This window comes from Centruroides sculpturatus, unplaced genomic scaffold (genome assembly GCF_000671375.1).
Source record: "Centruroides sculpturatus isolate CEXI.00-Female unplaced genomic scaffold, Cexi_2.0 scaffold834, whole genome shotgun sequence".
Taxonomy (NCBI): domain Eukaryota; kingdom Metazoa; phylum Arthropoda; class Arachnida; order Scorpiones; family Buthidae; genus Centruroides; species Centruroides sculpturatus.
This window is the reverse complement of record NW_019384958.1, coordinates 96,826-116,436: the sequence shown is the minus strand read 5'-3', so window position 1 is coordinate 116,436 and position 19,611 is coordinate 96,826. Positions and strand designations below refer to the sequence as shown.

Genomic DNA, 19,611 nt, shown 5'->3' with positions numbered 1-19,611 from the left:
GGTTAGAAACTTTTTGGGTTCGGCTCTGCAATATTAAATTTAGATGATTATAAATTTATTTTCTATAATCAAGATAACAAAGAAATGTATGCCTCACAGGAGGACAAGCAGGAAATTGGCTGTATTTAGATGTTAGACACAATGAAGACTTGGAAAACTCCATGTGACCAGCTTGTTGACGAGGCACGAACATGTGACCAACTACCGGTGTTCGGTGGTGTTATCTGCTTGATCACTCTTCAGTAGGTTTGCATTTTGTATCTTTACTTGTGGGACTGTTTGTTTTCAAGCACTCCCTCAAGTAAAAGACTATGGACCGACCTCAGGTAACTTGCATCTTAGCATGTCAACTGCAATAAAATTATACCTTTCCATGAGACTTTTGACTCTATGATAAGGTTGACAAAAATGAAAATAAATAATTAATTTTTTGAGTTTTACACAAAAAACTATTTCTATCCTATCAAGCTATATATACAGTAGACTCCACTTACTGTAATCACAGATATTTTGTTGACAAGGCCTGCATTTATATGTTACAAAAATCCATAAAATATGCTATGGAAATCTAAAATATGTGGAAAAAAGCACAATATATTTTTCGGAAATTTTTTTTTTAAATTTGCAGTTGATTCATATATTTAGAGTGGAACTGCCACACATCTCTTTATTTCACTTCCCATTTCAATTTTTCGTAACACACCATTACGTCTAAAAACTTCAAAAATAGTTTATTTTGTTCCTTATTTTTTATGAAGGTTCACACAATGAAACAATTGATTACCACTCCTTCTAACAAATAAATCTTTGCATTTTCATCATCCCATATTTAGAGATGAAAAAGTTTGACCCTAATTGACTTCTTGACTGTCAAAGAATTTGATGGTTCTGATGGCAAGTTTTGCTTATGAATTGCTGTTCCACTGTGCTACTTTAACTGGAATATTTGTGTAACTGGTATCTATGAAACTGTTAATTTTGTTAGTAATCAACTACCGGAATCTATTTATTAAAAACGAAATAAAAATAATTTAAATTAATAATGAAACAAGTAAAATTTTAAGTCCAGAAAATTTTTTCTATCCATATTGAGTTGTCTGAACATAACTTTTGGCATTACATTTGGATCGGCAGTAAATCAAATAAAACTAAACTGCGTATTATAGAGGAAGTACGACAACTGTTATATTTAAATTTAACTTAAAAAGTTTTGAATAAACCAAGGCTTGAGTGCACAATAATTGTCAAATTGTTAAAAATTCAAATGAAAAGGAATGTGTAGTCTATCTCAAACTCTAATTGGTAAATTAACTTTCTACATCAGTCTGACAGTTAATAACTACCAATCACTCACTCTAATTCAGTCAACATGCCAGAAGTAATGAAAATTAATTAGTAATCAATAAAATATGGAAAAATATGTTCATAAACTTAGCATAATTGGCTTCGGAAATCAACGGAGAAGCCAAATATAAGAGTTTGTCTTGCGTATCGACAAGAAAAACATATTGTAAAATGTAAGCCTGAGGGTTAGTTATCATAATAATTTGGAAATTACTTTATTACTGATACCTATGAAAAATTTAGTGTCTTGTTAACTTATACAAATGTACTTTTGTAAATAGTTTTAATAGAGAAAAACAATAACAGAAACAATATATTCTATGACATGTTGATATTAAAATTTCTCAAATCTTACAATGGTTGTATTCTACTAATCATAATAATGATGGTTCTATAAATTTGTTTTTGAGGATTTGAGCTTGCGTGGTATTATTTTAAGAAAACTTTGTAGGACAGTGGTTCTAATATTATGGTCCCTGGACCACATGGATTACAAATAGGTACCTACAGATTGACCTAGTCATCTTTCAAAGATGCTATTCTGTGTGCTGTTTAGCAGAATAAAGAACCCTCTTATGCAACATTTATCTCATCTATCAGGTTACCAAATATGAAAAATTTATTGATATGCACCTAGGGTAATTTTTACAGAAAAAGAAGTGGATAAGGCATTTGTGGTTTGCCATCTGACTTGGTCCGCAGAACATACGCCTTTGAGAATCACTGAAATGGAGAATTATTCTTCTGACTGGTTAGTTAAAGTTTTACATGCTTCATTATTTAAAAAAAAATTAACAAGCAGCATTAAAGATTGTAGTTACGTTTAAAACTTGTAAATTTCTATGTAAATATATAAGCAGAATGGTTTTAAATATCAAATTTAAATACTTTTATTTGTGTAGTAAACTGTAACTATATAAATTACACAAATTAATGAATCAGGTTAGGTTCACATTGTGCACTTTTTATTTTGATGATAACATCATTTAAATATACAATACTTACATAATTTAGGATAAAAGTAGTTAATTTGAACCTTCTGTCGGAAGGAAATCATATCAAAGAATCGTTCATTATTACTATTTATTATAGTGCATTCAATATCATATTTTTGTTTCACATAAAATAGAACGTGTTCCACTTTATAGGATTGTCGATAGGCTCTATACCCCCCCTTTTTTTTTTAAAGACCACAGCATTTGGGAGTGAAATGTCACTTTTACAAACATATGTAAACCAAAACTTGGTCCATATGCACACTAAACAGTTATAATTTTTTAGAGAGGCATAGTTTTATGTTAACTTCTAAGATCAATTTTGGAACACAGAATACTGCTTCGATAACATTGTTGCATTAGAAGAAATTATGGGTTTTTTTGGCTGAAATGTCAACATTTACCTTAGAGATCACAATGAAAAATTCTACCCACGAATATAAATTTATAAAAATATATGCATTCCTCTACCATTTTTATAAATTTGAAAAGCCATATGATATCTATTGGTTGTATGAGTAATCATTAGTCAATGTATTGTAAAATAAAACATTAATTTTGTTATGTAATAAGCTTTATCATAGTTTCTTTTATTTGTCTGTCATGTTTATGAAATTTGAAGTTTAGAATATTATTAATACTTATTCAATAATGTAATCAAAATTATAGAATCAAAATCATATTCCTTTATACATATTCTAGACTTAAGCATAATAAATTCATTATTAGACTAAACAAACTATGTTTTGTAACAATAATTTTGTTTTATCCTTTCCTTTAATCAAATATAATATCTTAAATGGCAAAATTATAGTTAAAGATTTAAATAAAGGCATAAAAACTAAACGTTTTGTATTAAAGANGCATCATGCTTAAGTAAGAAATCAGCAAAATTTGTCCGGCAAAATTGTTTAGAATACTCTCGGTATGGTTAATAAATTTTCTTTTTTATAAATAATAATCTGCATTTACATAACTTCAAAGGTAAGATTTTGTTATTTTGTTTCATCTGCTTACAAAAAATAAATAAATACTGCACTGCTAGCTGTAAAAAAAACTCCTGTTTTTTTTTTTCTTTTTCTTCCTTCATAAAAATCTAAAATTCTACTTATCACGAAGGTTTTTAAATATAAATAGGATTCCCATATCAAACAGTTTCTAAAGGATAGACTGGTTTTTTATGGATAGTCTTTTGTTTAACTAGTTTGAAGAACTCCATAGCCAATACATGTTTCAATTAAAAAAAAAAAAAACAAAAATATAAACTAATCTCATCATTACATAATGATGTAAAATATAACGATGAATTTTACTCCGGCCATGTTCAAATCAATCGTCTCCCATGTGTTCTTCAATGCCGTCACTTTCGGTGACGAGGGCTCTCTCCAATATCACCCTTCCTTCTTTGTATCGTTGATTTTCTTCTGTGGCAAATTCGTATATCCAACCTAATTTTGTGTCACAATTCTTGCACGATACATCTCTAACCATATGTCTTCCTGTTAGCATTACTCGATCTTGAACTTCACTATAATTTAAATATTTGTTAATAGATTTAAAATTTAAATTTAAATATTTAAAACTTACGTTTACCTGTACGTGAGATTGACGACTCGATTGAAAAGAAAAGCTCGTCCCGTGGCTCCAGTAAAGCGTGTGCTGATTAGTTCGTTGCGATTTGTCAGAATGGTATCACAACTAGCGCAAGAAAAGAGACGAGAACCACCAATGTGATCGAGAAAGATTCGTCCCATAGTGTTCAACCACTAAATTGATTTCTGAAAAGATAAATAAAAAAGTTTGTATAAATTTCGGAATAGATCAAACTAATTACAGACATTCATTAAAAAATTATTTATTAAAATAACTAAATAGAAATAAAGGAATTATAGAATTATTCCCACTAAATGGTTGGATTATTTCTATTTTTGTTGGGTAAAATACCATTTCCACTGATGAGTCAAAATTAATTGACTTATTTTTTATAATCTAGTTTTGAGTTATGGAATGGATTCTCATATTTTAAAGGTTCCACTTTGTTTCCACGCCAAAAATATACTAACTGATAGGAAATAAGTGTATTATTTTGACATTTTCTGACATTGGTCAGTGTTGCATTAATTGACAAACTGTATTTGTCATTTTCTGATTTATAACATTTGTGACAAAATCATTCTTTAATGATGTATCCTTGTGTTATAATATTCTAACAAGTTTTTTATTTTTTTTACCATCATTTCACACACAGAATTTGATTACTATTGCATACTGGCTGTAAAGTATGTTGATTTTTTTGTAATAGAGTGTATTATTATATACTGGACAGTATACATTGAACAAATTTTACATGAAAAAATATCACTAAACATTAAAATATTGCTCATAGATAAAGTAATTCCCACAGACTATAGAAGCACAGTGAATTGGTTCACCTTCAGTTTTAATAAGTACTGCAACTCTCTGAATCATGCAGTCAATTAATTTCAGGCATATGTAGTGATTTCATAAAATTACAATTGGTTTCCACAGCATAGCAAATGAATAAAAACAACTGTTTATTCTTGAACACTAGACTAAGTACATAGAGAAACAATTTTAAAGTGTTACTTTGAACATTCCAGAGTTCAAATGCTAAATTCAGGAGAAATTCAACCTGGAGTTTGAATTATGTTTCTACATTCAAATTTTGCATGCAGTGAAAAAAATGCATTGTGTAAATGCTACCTGTTATGTGTCCAGGTTCTGTCTCATTCTTGCTGTGAAAACATATTGTGTTATGCTCACGTTTTCAGTGCTTTTTTTGCTTTCTTTTTGGTTTGTTTGGTTATAAATATATATAACCCATACCTATTAACCATGACATCAAAGAACATGGAAGCAACGAAGCCTAAGAAGTATTGACGATTGAGTGAGAAAGGAACTTATTACAAAACATGAAAGTGATACAAGTGTTGTGGAGCCATGTTTAAGATGCAGAAGTGTGCAACCATTAAATATAATTTTCATTTTATTATATAGTATTTATGTATTTTATTGATCATTTTTGTGTTTTAATTTATTATTTAGGGGTTTAATTGTGTTATTTTTACCTTCAATTATGCATAGTTACTGTTTAAATTTATCAGAATGGTATTATCTAAGATNACTCTCTGAATCATGCAGTCAATTAATTTCAGGCATATGTAGTGATTTCATAAAATTACAATTGGTTTCCACAGCATAGCAAATGAATAAAAACAACTGTTTATTCTTGAACACTAGACTAAGTACATAGAGAAACAATTTTAAAGTGTTACTTTGAACATTCCAGAGTTCAAATGCTAAATTCAGGAGAAATTCAACCTGGAGTTTGAATTATGTTTCTACATTCAAATTTTGCATGCAGTGAAAAAAATGCATTGTGTAAATGCTACCTGTTATGTGTCCAGGTTCTGTCTCATTCTTGCTGTGAAAACATATTGTGTTATGCTCACGTTTTCAGTGCTTTTTTTGCTTTCTTTTTGGTTTGTTTGGTTATAAATATATATAACCCATACCTATTAACCATGACATCAAAGAACATGGAAGCAACGAAGCCTAAGAAGTATTGACGATTGAGTGAGAAAGGAACTTATTACAAAACATGAAAGTGATACAAGTGTTGTGGAGCCATGTTTAAGATGCAGAAGTGTGCAACCATTAAATATAATTTTCATTTTATTATATAGTATTTATGTATTTTATTGATCATTTTTGTGTTTTAATTTATTATTTAGGGGTTTAATTGTGTTATTTTTACCTTCAATTATGCATAGTTACTGTTTAAATTTATCAGAATGGTATTATCTAAGATCTGGGAATGAATTAATTCACTTTCTGTTATTTCAAATGGAAAAAAATTTATTCAAACTTTGCACAATTCAGTGTTCAAACAGCCTCCTGGAATGAATTAAATTTGAAATATAAGGCATCATTGTATTTCATACTATATTTATTTATTCTATATATGATAATCTACACCTAAATTAATTTGTTAGGTAGATCAGTGTAAAAAATTGGCTAATAATAAAATAAAATAATTATGCATTAAATATTCTGCTTTTATTTAATAAAATTCAGATTTATTAAGTACAAAAATATTTTAAATTATTTTTCTATGAAAACAAAACGTGATAAATTTAAGTGCACACGTGAATTACATTGGTACTATGTAAGAAAATATATTTTTATTCTTGACAAAAAATACAAAATTAACTGTTAGATATGCAAAAATATATTTTTGCATGTCTTACATTTAGTTAATTTTGTATTGTATCAATATACAGGATTAAAAACTTTAAGTATTCATGTCATTTAATGTATATTGGTAAAAGCATATACAGGTATCCATCATATAATGTGACACTTCTACAACACTGTTTTGACCTAACATGGTTTGAAAATTGGGGATATCCCCTGTACAACGTGACCTCACTCTGACACAGTTTCAGAATTTGGGAAATCTTTCATACAAAATCTCTCGATTAAGTACAAACTCTGTTATTCAATATGTTTTTCTTCAAGTAAGCATGTGTGTTGTCTCAAATTTACCTACAGATTTTTGTTTATTGGTATTTTCAATTTGTTTTGCACCTTTTGTCAGGTTTATTTTAATGAAAACTGCACTTTTCATCAACCAGGTGTTGTTGTCATTGCTTTCAGATTAAGATTTTCATTGTGTTTTGATTTTACAGATTAATCTTCATACTTAGTGAAGTTTGTTTAAACAATTTTAGGTAAGCGTTGTTAAATTGTAATTGTTAGTTAATTATTGATTGCTTTAATAAACATATTTCTCTTTGTAATCAAAAAGAATAGTATACTTTTGCTAACTTTTGGAACCTAACCCTATGTTTTGCACTAGTCCTTTGTTTCGTATAGCATGGATTTGCATAACATCAGGGGCAAATTTTCCGAGCTTGCTTAGCATGTGCCATATGCTTAAAAGAAAGTTTTGATTGTCAATATACTTTTTATATGAGAACAAACATGTCAATAATAATTTATTCTAACATGTAAACTCTTTTATCAATTGTGTTTACTTTTTCATTGGCAGCTAGCGGTTTTAAATCAGTGTGATGCTTGCAGGAACTCAGTCGCTTGCTCCTGTAGAGGTTTGCCGCAGCAAACAAGTGCACACATGTGATGTCATTCAAAGCATTTAACATGGCCAAACTATATCAAAAGCTTACAGTACCCAGTCAGCATATATGTATTGTATACAGGGGCAGATCTACATAGAGATTAATACGGCTTAAGCCCTGGGCCCTCGGTGTCAAGGGTCCACAAAATTTGAATTATTATCATAAACTTTTAATACTTTTTCATTATGATATAATTCATATTTTTCATGTGTAGATATAATGAGCTTTATAATAGTCCATACTTTTTTATTCACACCAAATAACATTTCTGCCTATTGTTTAGTGCTAGAGATAGGCCTATTATTATTATTATTAACTTTCAGCATGCCCAAAAATTTTGGCCAGGATTCGCCCCTGCATAACATGGCATTTTTTCAGAACATAACTACTGTGTTATATAAGGGATACCTGTATTTCAACTCTGTTTACTCAGTGGTAAGATGGCTAAGACAGTTAAGGTGTCAGTCTGCTGCTTTGGAATCAAATCTTGGCAGGTGAAAAACCCCTCAGAAATTTTCGTACACAATTTCAAAATAACTAGTTACTCGGCCTTCATCATTCATAGATCTACTCATTGAAGGATTCTCTCATTTGGTTTCAAAAGCATTCAGTTTGAAGTTACCAGACTGAAGTTTTGGCAATTTATTTCTTTACTTTTATTCTAACACAAATATATTACTCTAGACTTGTGCTTGGTGTCAAAAATTTACAATAAGATAATTTTTTATAAAATTTTCTGATACATATCAGAGTTTTATTCAAAAATTAAATAATAAGGTTAAAAAGGTGTATACTTGATATACAGTTTCTTAACTACAGCAAATTTACAAATATAGGGTTAATTAATTTAATTAAAATTAATAAAATTCACATAGTTATAACTTGGTCCACTTAAAACAATTTCCAGATTGCAATCAGATTAATTTCAACAATATTTTGCTTACATTTCCATTATTGTATAAAATATTTTTATTAATGCCAATAAACAAATTCTTTAGGTCTGTAATTGGATATTTGTTAATATTTTATTAGCAAACTGGAAAATTGATATTTACAAATTTAATTATATTTACATGTGTACAATTTTATTATATTTATTTTAAAACATACCTGAAATAAGCTTATCTTCAATATCTTAAGGATACTTTTAATGGAAATTTAAAACTCTGTATAAAATAATAATAATAATATATTAAATAGCTAATTACTTTATATAAAAATTATATACAGAATAAATTTCTGTTGACTTATTAATAGTTACAAATTTGGCAATATAACAATCAAAATATTAATAATCTAAAATAGCTTTCCTTTCTAGTTACTTCACACTGTTAGGATGCATTTATGCTGGCATAAAAAAAAAAAAAAAAAAAAAACAGACAAAACAGAAATTTGGAATCAGAATGCACAGTCGCAATGTAGTTTACGTAAGAGAAGGAAATGGCATTCATGTATGTCAAGTGTGAGAAATGCAGGGCTGTGGAGTCGCATAATAATCTACCGACTCCAACTCTGACTTTTCCTTACCATTCGACTCCGTTTCATATAAATAACAAGTTGGTAAGTAAAAAGGGAGTCGGAGTCGGCAGATTTTTTGACGACTCCGACTAAAACACCAAAACTTCACGACTCCGGCCAAAACACCAAAACTCCACGACTCCGACTCCGCAGCCCTGGAGAAATGTACCAACTTCCCATCCTCTCATATTTTTCTCTCCCCTCCCAAGTTGGCATATGCATAGTAATTTGACAGCCTCACCACTGTGTAACAACATAAAATGGTGATGATGGGAACACCAGCAATCTGTCGAATATGAATAAAATGGCTCAAGAAGTTGTAAAAAGCACAGGAAGGCCATACAAAAGAAAGGGAATGCTAATAGAGTAATTTCATTTATTTTTCATTTTATTTTTTCTTTGTTTTGTTGTAAAATTCATTGGACTTTTCTTTCCCAGCTTTTGCATGAATGCAACTAAAGTAAAATCAAGGAGAGTACTCCTATAGTCATGTGACTTTGGTTCAGTTGGTTTCCCTCTCATCCTGTTTTCCTCTCCCCTCTTGCATTTCTTGCAACTGCATAAATGCAGCCTAATAATTTATACATGAAAAAGTGATTAAAATATATTTCAATTTCTCTCTTTTTGATATAAAATAATACAGAATAATAATACAAATTATTTATCTACATAGAATATTTTGGAAGAAAAGTAGAACCAGAGGAGGGCTTAAACTCACAACTTCTGCTTAACCTACAGATGCATTGGAGATTCTGCATCTGTAGATTAAAAAAAATCTACATCAAATTTAGCAAAGAAAGTTACCATTGCATCGTGTTTCAGTAATCTTAAATGTTCCGCAATTCTGCAAATATACTAATAAAAACAAAACACAGCAGGCTGATGCACATACAAAAACCTTTAAAAATGCAGGTTTTCTATAGCAAAAGCATACAAAAATCAACTAAATATCTTGTATTTGATCAAATCAAATTCTTTTATTAATAAATAAAATTTTTTATATTGAACGTTATCAACAATTTTTGCATTTTAACCAAAGTATGATATAAGAAATACAGTTGACCCTCCTATAACACTGTTGATAATTCCGTTTATATGAATTCCATGTTGTACGAGTCACTTAGATTTTACAAATATGTGAGCCGTTCACAGCTCGGCATACGTATTTGTAAAATCTAAGTGACTCGTACAACATGGAATTCATATAAAACGGAATTATCAACAGTGTTATAGGGGGGGTCAACTGTAAACATTTCTTTAATAGGAAAATAATAAGCTATTATGTTCAGATAAATTAATGATTTTGTATGCTGTTGTCTGGGGATTGCTTTTAAATGCTTGAAAAACTTTTACAGATGACAGTTTATAAAATTCAAACTTTGATCAGACTAATCTAGTAAACATAGCATCCTTTCATAGAGTAAAGAAATAGATAATCCAAACATAAACAGAGAATAACAACATTATATCATCATTATTTCATCAGCAACAAAATTTTTATGTTTACTACCTTTATAACCAAATTTATCAGGGACCAATTTGACTTGTCCAGTGGTCGAGAAATGTGATGTCCAGAAAAGTGTGTGCAATTACAGTCAACAGTATGCAAGTAGCAAATGGGAGAGAAACTTTGTGAATCTACCTATGCTATGGTACATGTGAGCTGTCAATAGCTCTCATCATGTTCACACAATAAATTTCTAAAACTTGACATAGACTTTATGAACACTTATATATTGTCAGAAAATTGTTAGTATGGTATACCATTGCCTAATAGAATAAAAAAAAGCACTGCATTAACTAATGATTATTTTAGTTCTACTAAATAAGCAACTACTTTGAATAGTAAAAATTCTGAGTTATTTGATGATTTTTATTATTAAGATTCCTGAAACAGAAATTAAATAGTTACAATGGTGCCACATATAACGTACTTAATCCATTCCAGGTGAATGTCCGTTATACGAAATGTAGTTTCCCATAGAAATACATGTTAAAAACATATAATTTGTTCCGCAGCATAAAATAACCGTACTGTACCATAAAAAAATTAAAATGGAGCAGTCACCAGTTATGCCAGGTAGTCAGATGTTGTGAGGAGGAAGTGGAGGAACACTTTCTTCACACATTCATACAGATACAATAAAAAGAGACCTGCTGCAATGTGTAAAAAGTCTTTTTTACACATTGCATCAGGTCTCTTTTTATTGTTTTTTAAATCGGAGTCAGATTCAGGAGAGGCTACCGGAGCTTGCAGGGTCAACTCTTCTTGTCTTCTTGTTCCATCCTTTGTTTCTTGGCAGCTGGCTTCTCAGAAAACATGTCCAAGTGGTCTGTTTCTCTCTTTTCTTCAACACCTGTCAGAAATGACGGGCAAGGGTATCATTGTAGAGATCATTGATCCTGTTGGCCTCAGCTCTGTTTGAATAATGAGTGTTGGTAAACTGTTCAACCTCTTCCCATTTGACAAGGAAATTTTTGTCAACTTTTACTCCTTCTGATGATTTCTTGCTTTGTTTCAATTGAAATCACTTTTCTGTTTATTTTAGAAGCCATGATTTGCACAACACGTAAATAAATGTAAATACCCTGCACTGAGGTGATGTACATAATAAACAAGGGAGCAAGCCAAATCCCAACAGGAACTCGGTACTTAAGATATACTAATAATATATTCTAATAGTACTAATATATTATAAAAATAGCAGATTGTCATTGGCAACAGCAAAAGAGTGGAAACATCATTCGCACTTGTACTCAGAAAGTCCGTTGTTCGCCTCACGTAATTGCTGAACGGAAAGTCCGTTCTTTGCAGCCAGTCTGTTGCTCGAGTTACGTAATGGCCAAACAGAAAGTCCGTTGTTCGCAGAGTCCGTTACTTAAGGCGTACGTTATACGAGGCACCACTGTACAAACAAATTAGATATAAAAATTTTAAATCACTTTTGAATGAAATTTTCTTACCTTTTTTTAAATCAATTTATCAATATAAAATCACATATGCTTATTCAGTACACAATTAGTACTTCACACTACTAATTTGCATAGCTGTTCAGTGACATTTGCATTTTCGATGAAACTGACTTCTTAAAATCAGAATATCTAAAAAGAAAAAAAAATCTATTTATTAGTTTATCAAAATATGCAAAAAGTATTATAAAATGAGTTTTATTTATATAATAACAATTCAATATCTCAATTCAATTAATCCCAAATGATTTGCCAGATTATCTATCAGGCTACATTAAGACTAATTTAATAATTAGATATAAGAGTAATTTGACTAGAGTTAAGTGATTAAAAAATTTTGTTAAGAGTAGTATCATTCCTAGTATCATTTCATTAAATTTTCATTGGAATCAGTTACATTTTGAATGCTGTTTTTTACAATCATTGATCTCTCGTCGTGATGTAACGAGTTATGGTTAAAGAGGATAAGACTGAATTTTTAAGATAACTTATGAAGTCACATCATTAACATTACTGCAGTTACATAATCATTTATACATTTATATAAAGATATTTATGGTATATTGTGCTTTTTTGTCTTCCAAATATAAAAACACTTTAGCCAATAATTTTTAAAAAATCAGTTGCTATTGGATTTTTTACTGGCAAAGAAATATTATCTTATTCCAATATTTGGCACTGAAATTGCCATTGTATGAAATACAACCCATTTTATGGTTTGTATTTCATACAAGTCAGCATGGAGTTTCAAAATAGACAAAACAGATGAATAAATACATTCATTATATCATGCCATCTGATATATTATCATAAATTTAGTTTTCTCCCAACTAGTGTGATATAATGAGGGACTGCTATAATAATATAATAATGCTTTTAATTTATTACTCCTTGAGGAACTGCACTTGTACAACTACCAACCTACAAGCATCTAATGCAGTAAAAATTTCTTTATTCAAACATTTTTAAATCATCTTAAACAATCTTCTCTAATAAATTACATTCTAAAAGGCTGTTAGGCATTCATTTTTTCAAGTTGTAATTTCCTGAAGAAGATTGTTTAAGACAATTGAAAATATTTGAACAAAGAAATTTTTACTGCAGTAGATTCTTGTAGAATTGGCAATGCTTTTAACATCGTATGTAAACTACAAAGACATACTTATCCTGTTTGATAAAAGAACTAAATTTTATCCTATAAACAAAGAAGTAATAGTAAAATGTTTATTTACAGTAAGGGCCATTGAGAGGGAAAGCTGGAAAATTTTCTCCAGACCTGAAGAAAACTTCAAGGTTATAGTCCTTCCCCTATAAAATTTATTATTTTTAATAACAAAAAATAAACTCTTCAAGACTACTTTTTATTAACAAATATTTCATTTGTTAAAAAAAAAGGGACAAAAGGCAGTAATTTACCCCTAAGACCCCATACAAGCTCTCAATGGAGGTGTTTACAGCTGTAACCAGCATTTATAGTCTACATTAAATTCTAGCTGTAGCCATAAATGCAGTTTCCTTTGTTTTTTCTTACATACAATGTTGTCCCAAAGTCAGTTAACTGAGATACATATTAAAAATGGTTAAAATCAGTTCAAAACAATCTCATATTATTGTTCATGATTCAGGCAGTTTTAAGCATTTATAAAAGAATTGACTTATAGGCTATATTTTATTTGCATAATCTTGCTACTGTAAGACACAAACTCAGATCTTACTTGAATCCAACCATTTCTTTTATGCGCTAGTTCTTATTTTTTTGGTTGGATTAAATGAATATTTATATTAATAGTTCCTAGATCAAACTTAAATCCTATTAACAAATAAAATGTTTTAACATTATATTTTTATCCACTTTGGATGTTCTTGTGAACTAAGACTTGTTATACTGAGGGACAAGAGAGAAACAATTTCCAATTAAAATATATTTACTGTAACAAATAAGTGATGTTTAAGTGAATAAAATTGTGTTGTAACAAAAATTTAAAAAATAGCAGTTTAACAATCTATTCCAAAAATGTTGAAAGAAATATATGGTTATATTAAAATATAAACATAAAAAGGTATTGTCTGCTGAGAAGGGCCCAAATTGTATTGGCCCAAAATCCTTGATTGTAGTGGTATACATACAAGATTACATTACAGTAAATATATTTTAATTGAAAATTGTTTCTCTCTCTTCCCTCAGTATAACAAGTCCTAATTCACAAAAATGTCCAAAGTGGACAAAAGTATAATATAAGTAATTAAGGATAAGAAGAACATATCAAGATGTTTTAACAGTTTAACATTCAGCATATTACTAAAGAACATAGGCCAGAATCCCTTCATTAATTAAATACTTTTTAATCTGGCATGTATATCTTTCTTCAGACAGACATGCAGTAGAGAAAAATACGGTAGAGCGTCGTTTATCCGAAAACCAATCAATTGACTGGAACACTTTCGGTTAACTGAAAGCATTCCAGTCAGACTGTCGTGTTGAATTGAACACTTTTGATACTAGATTAACTTCGAAATATAATTTTTTTGTTTTTATATTTTTCAATATATTTATTTTGTTTGTAAAAAATAAAGAAATAATTTTTAATGATACAATAGCCACGATTACTATTTTTAAAAATTTACGTTAGGCTTAATATCGACAAAAATTCAATGAGAAGTGACACACAGCAGAGAAAAATTTCAACATGGGATAAGATAATATATTTTTTCGTACATAATCAGTTATCCAAAAAATAAGTTATACAAACAACCCCAGTCCCCAATTGATTTGGATAAACGATGCTCTACTGTATATATATTATTGTATTATTTGCTTATTTCTATGCATTTGGAGCTAGAACTATTTTAAGATGACCAAGACAAAACCTTTCTCACTTGTTTCTAGCTGTTTATACATGAGTACGAACGTTTCTGGCCTTCTTCGGGTACACTGTGGTCTGTTAGAGCGTCGGTTGGTCAACCAACCGACTAAAATCACTAGTGCGCTGTAGGGATTACGGGGGAAAGAAACAAATTGCCAAACTCTCTAGCTTAGTGTTGTAAGATGATACTTTAAAAATTGTGAAGAACTATAAAGTAATAATTTAAAAGAAAAATGATGTAAACTACTTTTGCAGTTTAAATCAGTGGTGCTCAAATTATGGTCTCCAGGCCAATTCAGGTCAATGGAACATTAATCTGGCTTAAAAACATATTTGGCATATGACTTATAAATGATAGAAAACAGGCCTACTTTTAGTTTATATGGAATATACGAAATATTTATGGCCTGTATAAGATTCCAAGATTAACAGGATAAGGCAATACAATATATGAGAAACTGCCAAGGAAAAGAACCTCTTGGAAAATTTTTCTATAGAAAATTGGCCCTCTATGTGTTAGACACATGAAGAAAACTCAGAAAACTCCATGAGGATAGCCCATTAATTAGGTGCAACTCACAACCAATGACTAGGTTCAGTGGTTTTATCCATTAGACCACGGTGGACAAGACCTGCCAATCAAAAAGTTTGGTACCACTGGTAATATAAATAAAAAAATTTGCTGCTTTTGTGTCTTTTATACATAAAACTCTAAATATTTGTGGAAGTGTATATAAATAAATATTTGGCTTCAAAAAATTGTTTTGTATTTACTTATTTTTCCCAAATTTAACAAAAAAAAAAAAAAAATCAAATTACTGGTATATTTACCCAAGGCATTTTTTAACAAGTAATGCAATCCCTAATCACAAGCATTATCTTTTTCTATGCATCATAAGTTTGATAGTTACAACAAGGAATATTATGAAAACTGGTAAAATTCTTTTCTTACATATTTAATGTTATCTTAGCTTTGAAGAAATAATTTTTAAGTATGAGGATGTTCATTGAGTATTCTGAAAAAATAAATGACATCACTACAACCTACAATGTAATTGAATAACATCAGTAGTCATATGCAGATGTGAAGAACAAAAATTTTTTGTTTAAATTAGTCATGGTAACTGTTTCTTTAACAACTAACAGCTGAAATAATATTCACTATTTTCACTACCTAATTAAATTTACAAATGCCTAACAGGTTTAGATTTTATTTATACAGACAGGATGATCAAAAAGAATGCTAAGCTCTTCTCAAACTGCACTTACTAAAAAATAACTACCCTTTACTAGCCTTTAACATGCAGTCTATTTTATTAATGTAATCTAATGTTTTCGATCAAATTAACTGACCTTTGTCAGGATTGAATGAACAATTTTTTGATTTATGACAAACAAAAAATTGCATGTTAAAGGTTAGTAAAGGGTAGTTAGAATGCTAAACAGGAAATATTTTGACATTAATTTAAGAATAGTTACCACTAATCTCAAAATTTATCTCAATTAACTATCTGTTGGGTCATTCTATATATGAATAAATATAATAAAAATCTAATTAACTACGGCCTATTTATATAATATGTATGATGTTTATTATATATTCATAATAGTTTCAGTTCTCAAAACTTGATTTTTCCTTATATGATTTGTTTACATACATCTCACTAAATTTCTATAAATTTTGATAACTAAATATTCTTGTAAATCATAATATTCATGTAATAAATTTAATAATCATAATATTCATGTAATAAATTTAATTTGTAAACTATTCTTGATTGCTCCACAACACTTTGATTTCCCTATCCATTACCTGATGTGCTAAACAAATAGATGTTTCCTTGTTCACAATAGACAATAAGAAGATTAAACTGTTGTAGAATAATTCAGGATAGTATACAAATTAAAAGAATGTTATTCAATTATATTATTGGAACAAACACATATTTACAGGGTATTCATAAAGTCCCCAAAAAATACTAAAATCTCAACAATTTTGTTAAATATGCAAGTTTCTTACCATCTGTCATAATCGTTAATCAGTAGTTTATTTTCAAAACATTTTTAAAATGAATTTCACAAAAATTACAAATTACTATACTTTTTTGATAGCCTAATTCAATACTAGTGATCTGGAGTGACTGGAGTGAAACAAAACTTATAACCCCGATTACTGTGCAGATGTATTAAAAACTAACATAAGCTAAAGAAACTAAACTACTGTTCAAATGTTTTCAGCTACTTTAATCATCCATTATCAGCCTCCAAAGATATAGAATGGATATAAGAATGGAGTATATGCCTACATTCCTATATCAAACTACATCCAATGTATGAGAGGTTGTTACATGAGTTTTACATTCTAGCTTCATAATTGTATTATATTTTATGCAATTTTTTAAATTATAAAGTTGAAATGTTGTATAAATGCTCAAAAGGTACTTAAGAATGGGTAACACAAGCTCTGATGCAGGAAATATAGAAGTGTACAGGTTAGGTGGTGGAAGAGGGTGAAAGAGTTGAGAGAGAAAATGTTGTTTTTGAGAAAATGTGAAAAAAACAGTTACTACTAATAATAAATGTAACAGTTTAGCAAATATATGGAAATAAATGATCAGGAAGAAAAGAGAAAGTTATAAATATAAGGCCGTTGTAATAGGAGTATTGTCAAGGTCTTAAAAGGAGGACTAAACGAAATACAGATAAAAAAAATTTACTTTCCAACCTATATTAAGTTAGACCATGTAAGTGTAGTAGATTAATTGCTGCCACACTGATTGGAAACATCTTACATTCATGACCCTCCTTATCTCTCAACTGACTAACCTTTATTCCAGAATGTTATAAATAGACAAAAAAAATCAATAAATGAAGCTTTATTTTCTAAGAGTCAACATCTCCAAATTGAATTATTTTTAAGTTATAACAATAATAATAATAGCAAAAATTTCTAATATAATATTGCTTGTATCTCTGGATTTATTAAAATGTTAGAAAGGAACTTCTTTGACAATTTAGGAATATTACAGTCTTTCCTTCAATATCCAGAGATTATCCAGACTATAATTAAAGGCAAATAAATAAATATACAAGGTAGTTTCAAAAAGTTCCCAGATTTATGATGGGTTAATCAATTAAAGCAACAAAAAAGGAAACATGTAATGCGTGTCTTAGCTAAACATGTCAAGAATAGAGAAATATGTTCAAACAAATCCATACTTGCTGGCAAGATGACAATAGTTCCATTCACTGAAGGTCACATTAGTGAGATGTCATGAAACAGAGTTTGATGAAAATGTCTGTGGAAGAACAACATGCAAATTTAAAATTTTGTGTTATTGGGGAATAACCCTCTGAGATGTCAAAGTTGCTTCAGGACACCTAAGTTGAATCTGCCATAAAGCATTCTAAGGTTTATGACTGGCAAAAAATGCTTTTGTGAAGAACAAGATAGTATCGCTGATGATTTTAGAAATGATCGTCTGTCAACATCAACATCTGAGGAGAAAGTGTTGGTTGTATGTGAGATTGTGAAGTCAGACAGACAGCAGTCAATTGAGCAGATTGCCAAGACAGCCGGAATTTCAATTGGAAGTCGTCATTCCATCCTGCATTATCAATTGAACATGCATGATATTTGCCAACACATTGTGCCACCAATGCTCATGATGGACCTCATGCAATTTCTACCTCTTCCTCTGGTTGAAAGATGCCATCAAAGGATGCCACTTCAAGAATGAGATGACGTTATAGAGTGCAACATCTGCATTGTAGGCACTGTCGTGAGATGGCTTCCAAAAATATTATCAGCAGCTATACCAGCATTGGCAAAAGCGTATGGTTACCAAAGGACAATACTTTGAAGGACGTTGCTAGATTTGTCAATTGTACACATACTTTTGAGTAATAAACCAATTTCAGGAACTTTTTGAAGCTACCTTGTATATATGAGAAGTACAGCAACTACTCAACTACTCGTTGAATTAACATAGATTTCTCAAATTTAAAACTTTTTATTTTTATTAATAATGTTTTATTATTTTAATAACTATAAAATTATAAAAGTTACAAGTTTTATTTAAGTAATATACAATTATTTTAAGTTTTTACTTATGTTCTAACATAGTCATTAATTACATAACACAAAGAGCCTTGGCCTGAAAAACTTTATAGTCAGTGACATTCAATCCTTGGACTTTAGCCAAGAATCAAATCTGACTATAAAGTTCTATGTTGTGATAATTGAATATAAAGATTCTGTTATAATTTACATTTGATCAGACATGCAATAAAATTAAGTGAATTTCAAATTCCATAACTTCAAAACTGAATAGCATTTTACAGTACCATAGATACATAAAAATTTTAACTCATTTGAATAGATAATTGCTGTTAAATATGTGTTAACTGATATATCAAATAAAAAGATATTAAATTAATACAATAAATCATATTAATCAATACAATATCAATAAATTAATACACAAAATCATCTAAACAACTTCAATCCATTTGGGACTTAAGAAATGCATAGAATTATATCTAAAAACAAATGTTCAGAAAGAAGTCATCCACTATAAATACGTATATAAAGTCATCCACTTACCTATTATTTCAAAAGAATATGAATCTGTAAACTGGTCTAAATTCTCCAGCCTTTAGAAAAAAAAAAAAAAAAAAAAAAAATACAATATTTTAATAGCATGACTATATTTTAAAAATAATTTGAAAAAAAAAAATGAAAGAAAAAATATAAAT

General features: G+C 29.4%; 1 protein-coding gene across 1 annotated transcript in view; it reads right to left on the bottom strand.

The window, feature by feature from the left end:
- Positions 1–3,202: 3,202 nt before the first annotated feature.
- Positions 3,203–19,611, bottom strand: part of LOC111632412 (protein yippee-like 5) — a 37,305-nt gene continuing 20,896 nt past the window's right edge. The window contains exons 2-6 of the mRNA XM_023376827.1: positions 19,460–19,509; positions 11,985–12,121; positions 8,612–8,669; positions 3,933–4,117; positions 3,203–3,867 (exon numbers count right to left, since the gene is read on the bottom strand). Coding sequence (XP_023232595.1) covers positions 3,669–3,867; positions 3,933–4,093 — 360 coding nt within the window. The 5' untranslated portion in view covers positions 4,094–4,117; positions 8,612–8,669; positions 11,985–12,121; positions 19,460–19,509 and the 3' untranslated portion in view covers positions 3,203–3,668. The remainder of the gene's footprint in view (positions 3,868–3,932; positions 4,118–8,611; positions 8,670–11,984; positions 12,122–19,459; positions 19,510–19,611) is intronic.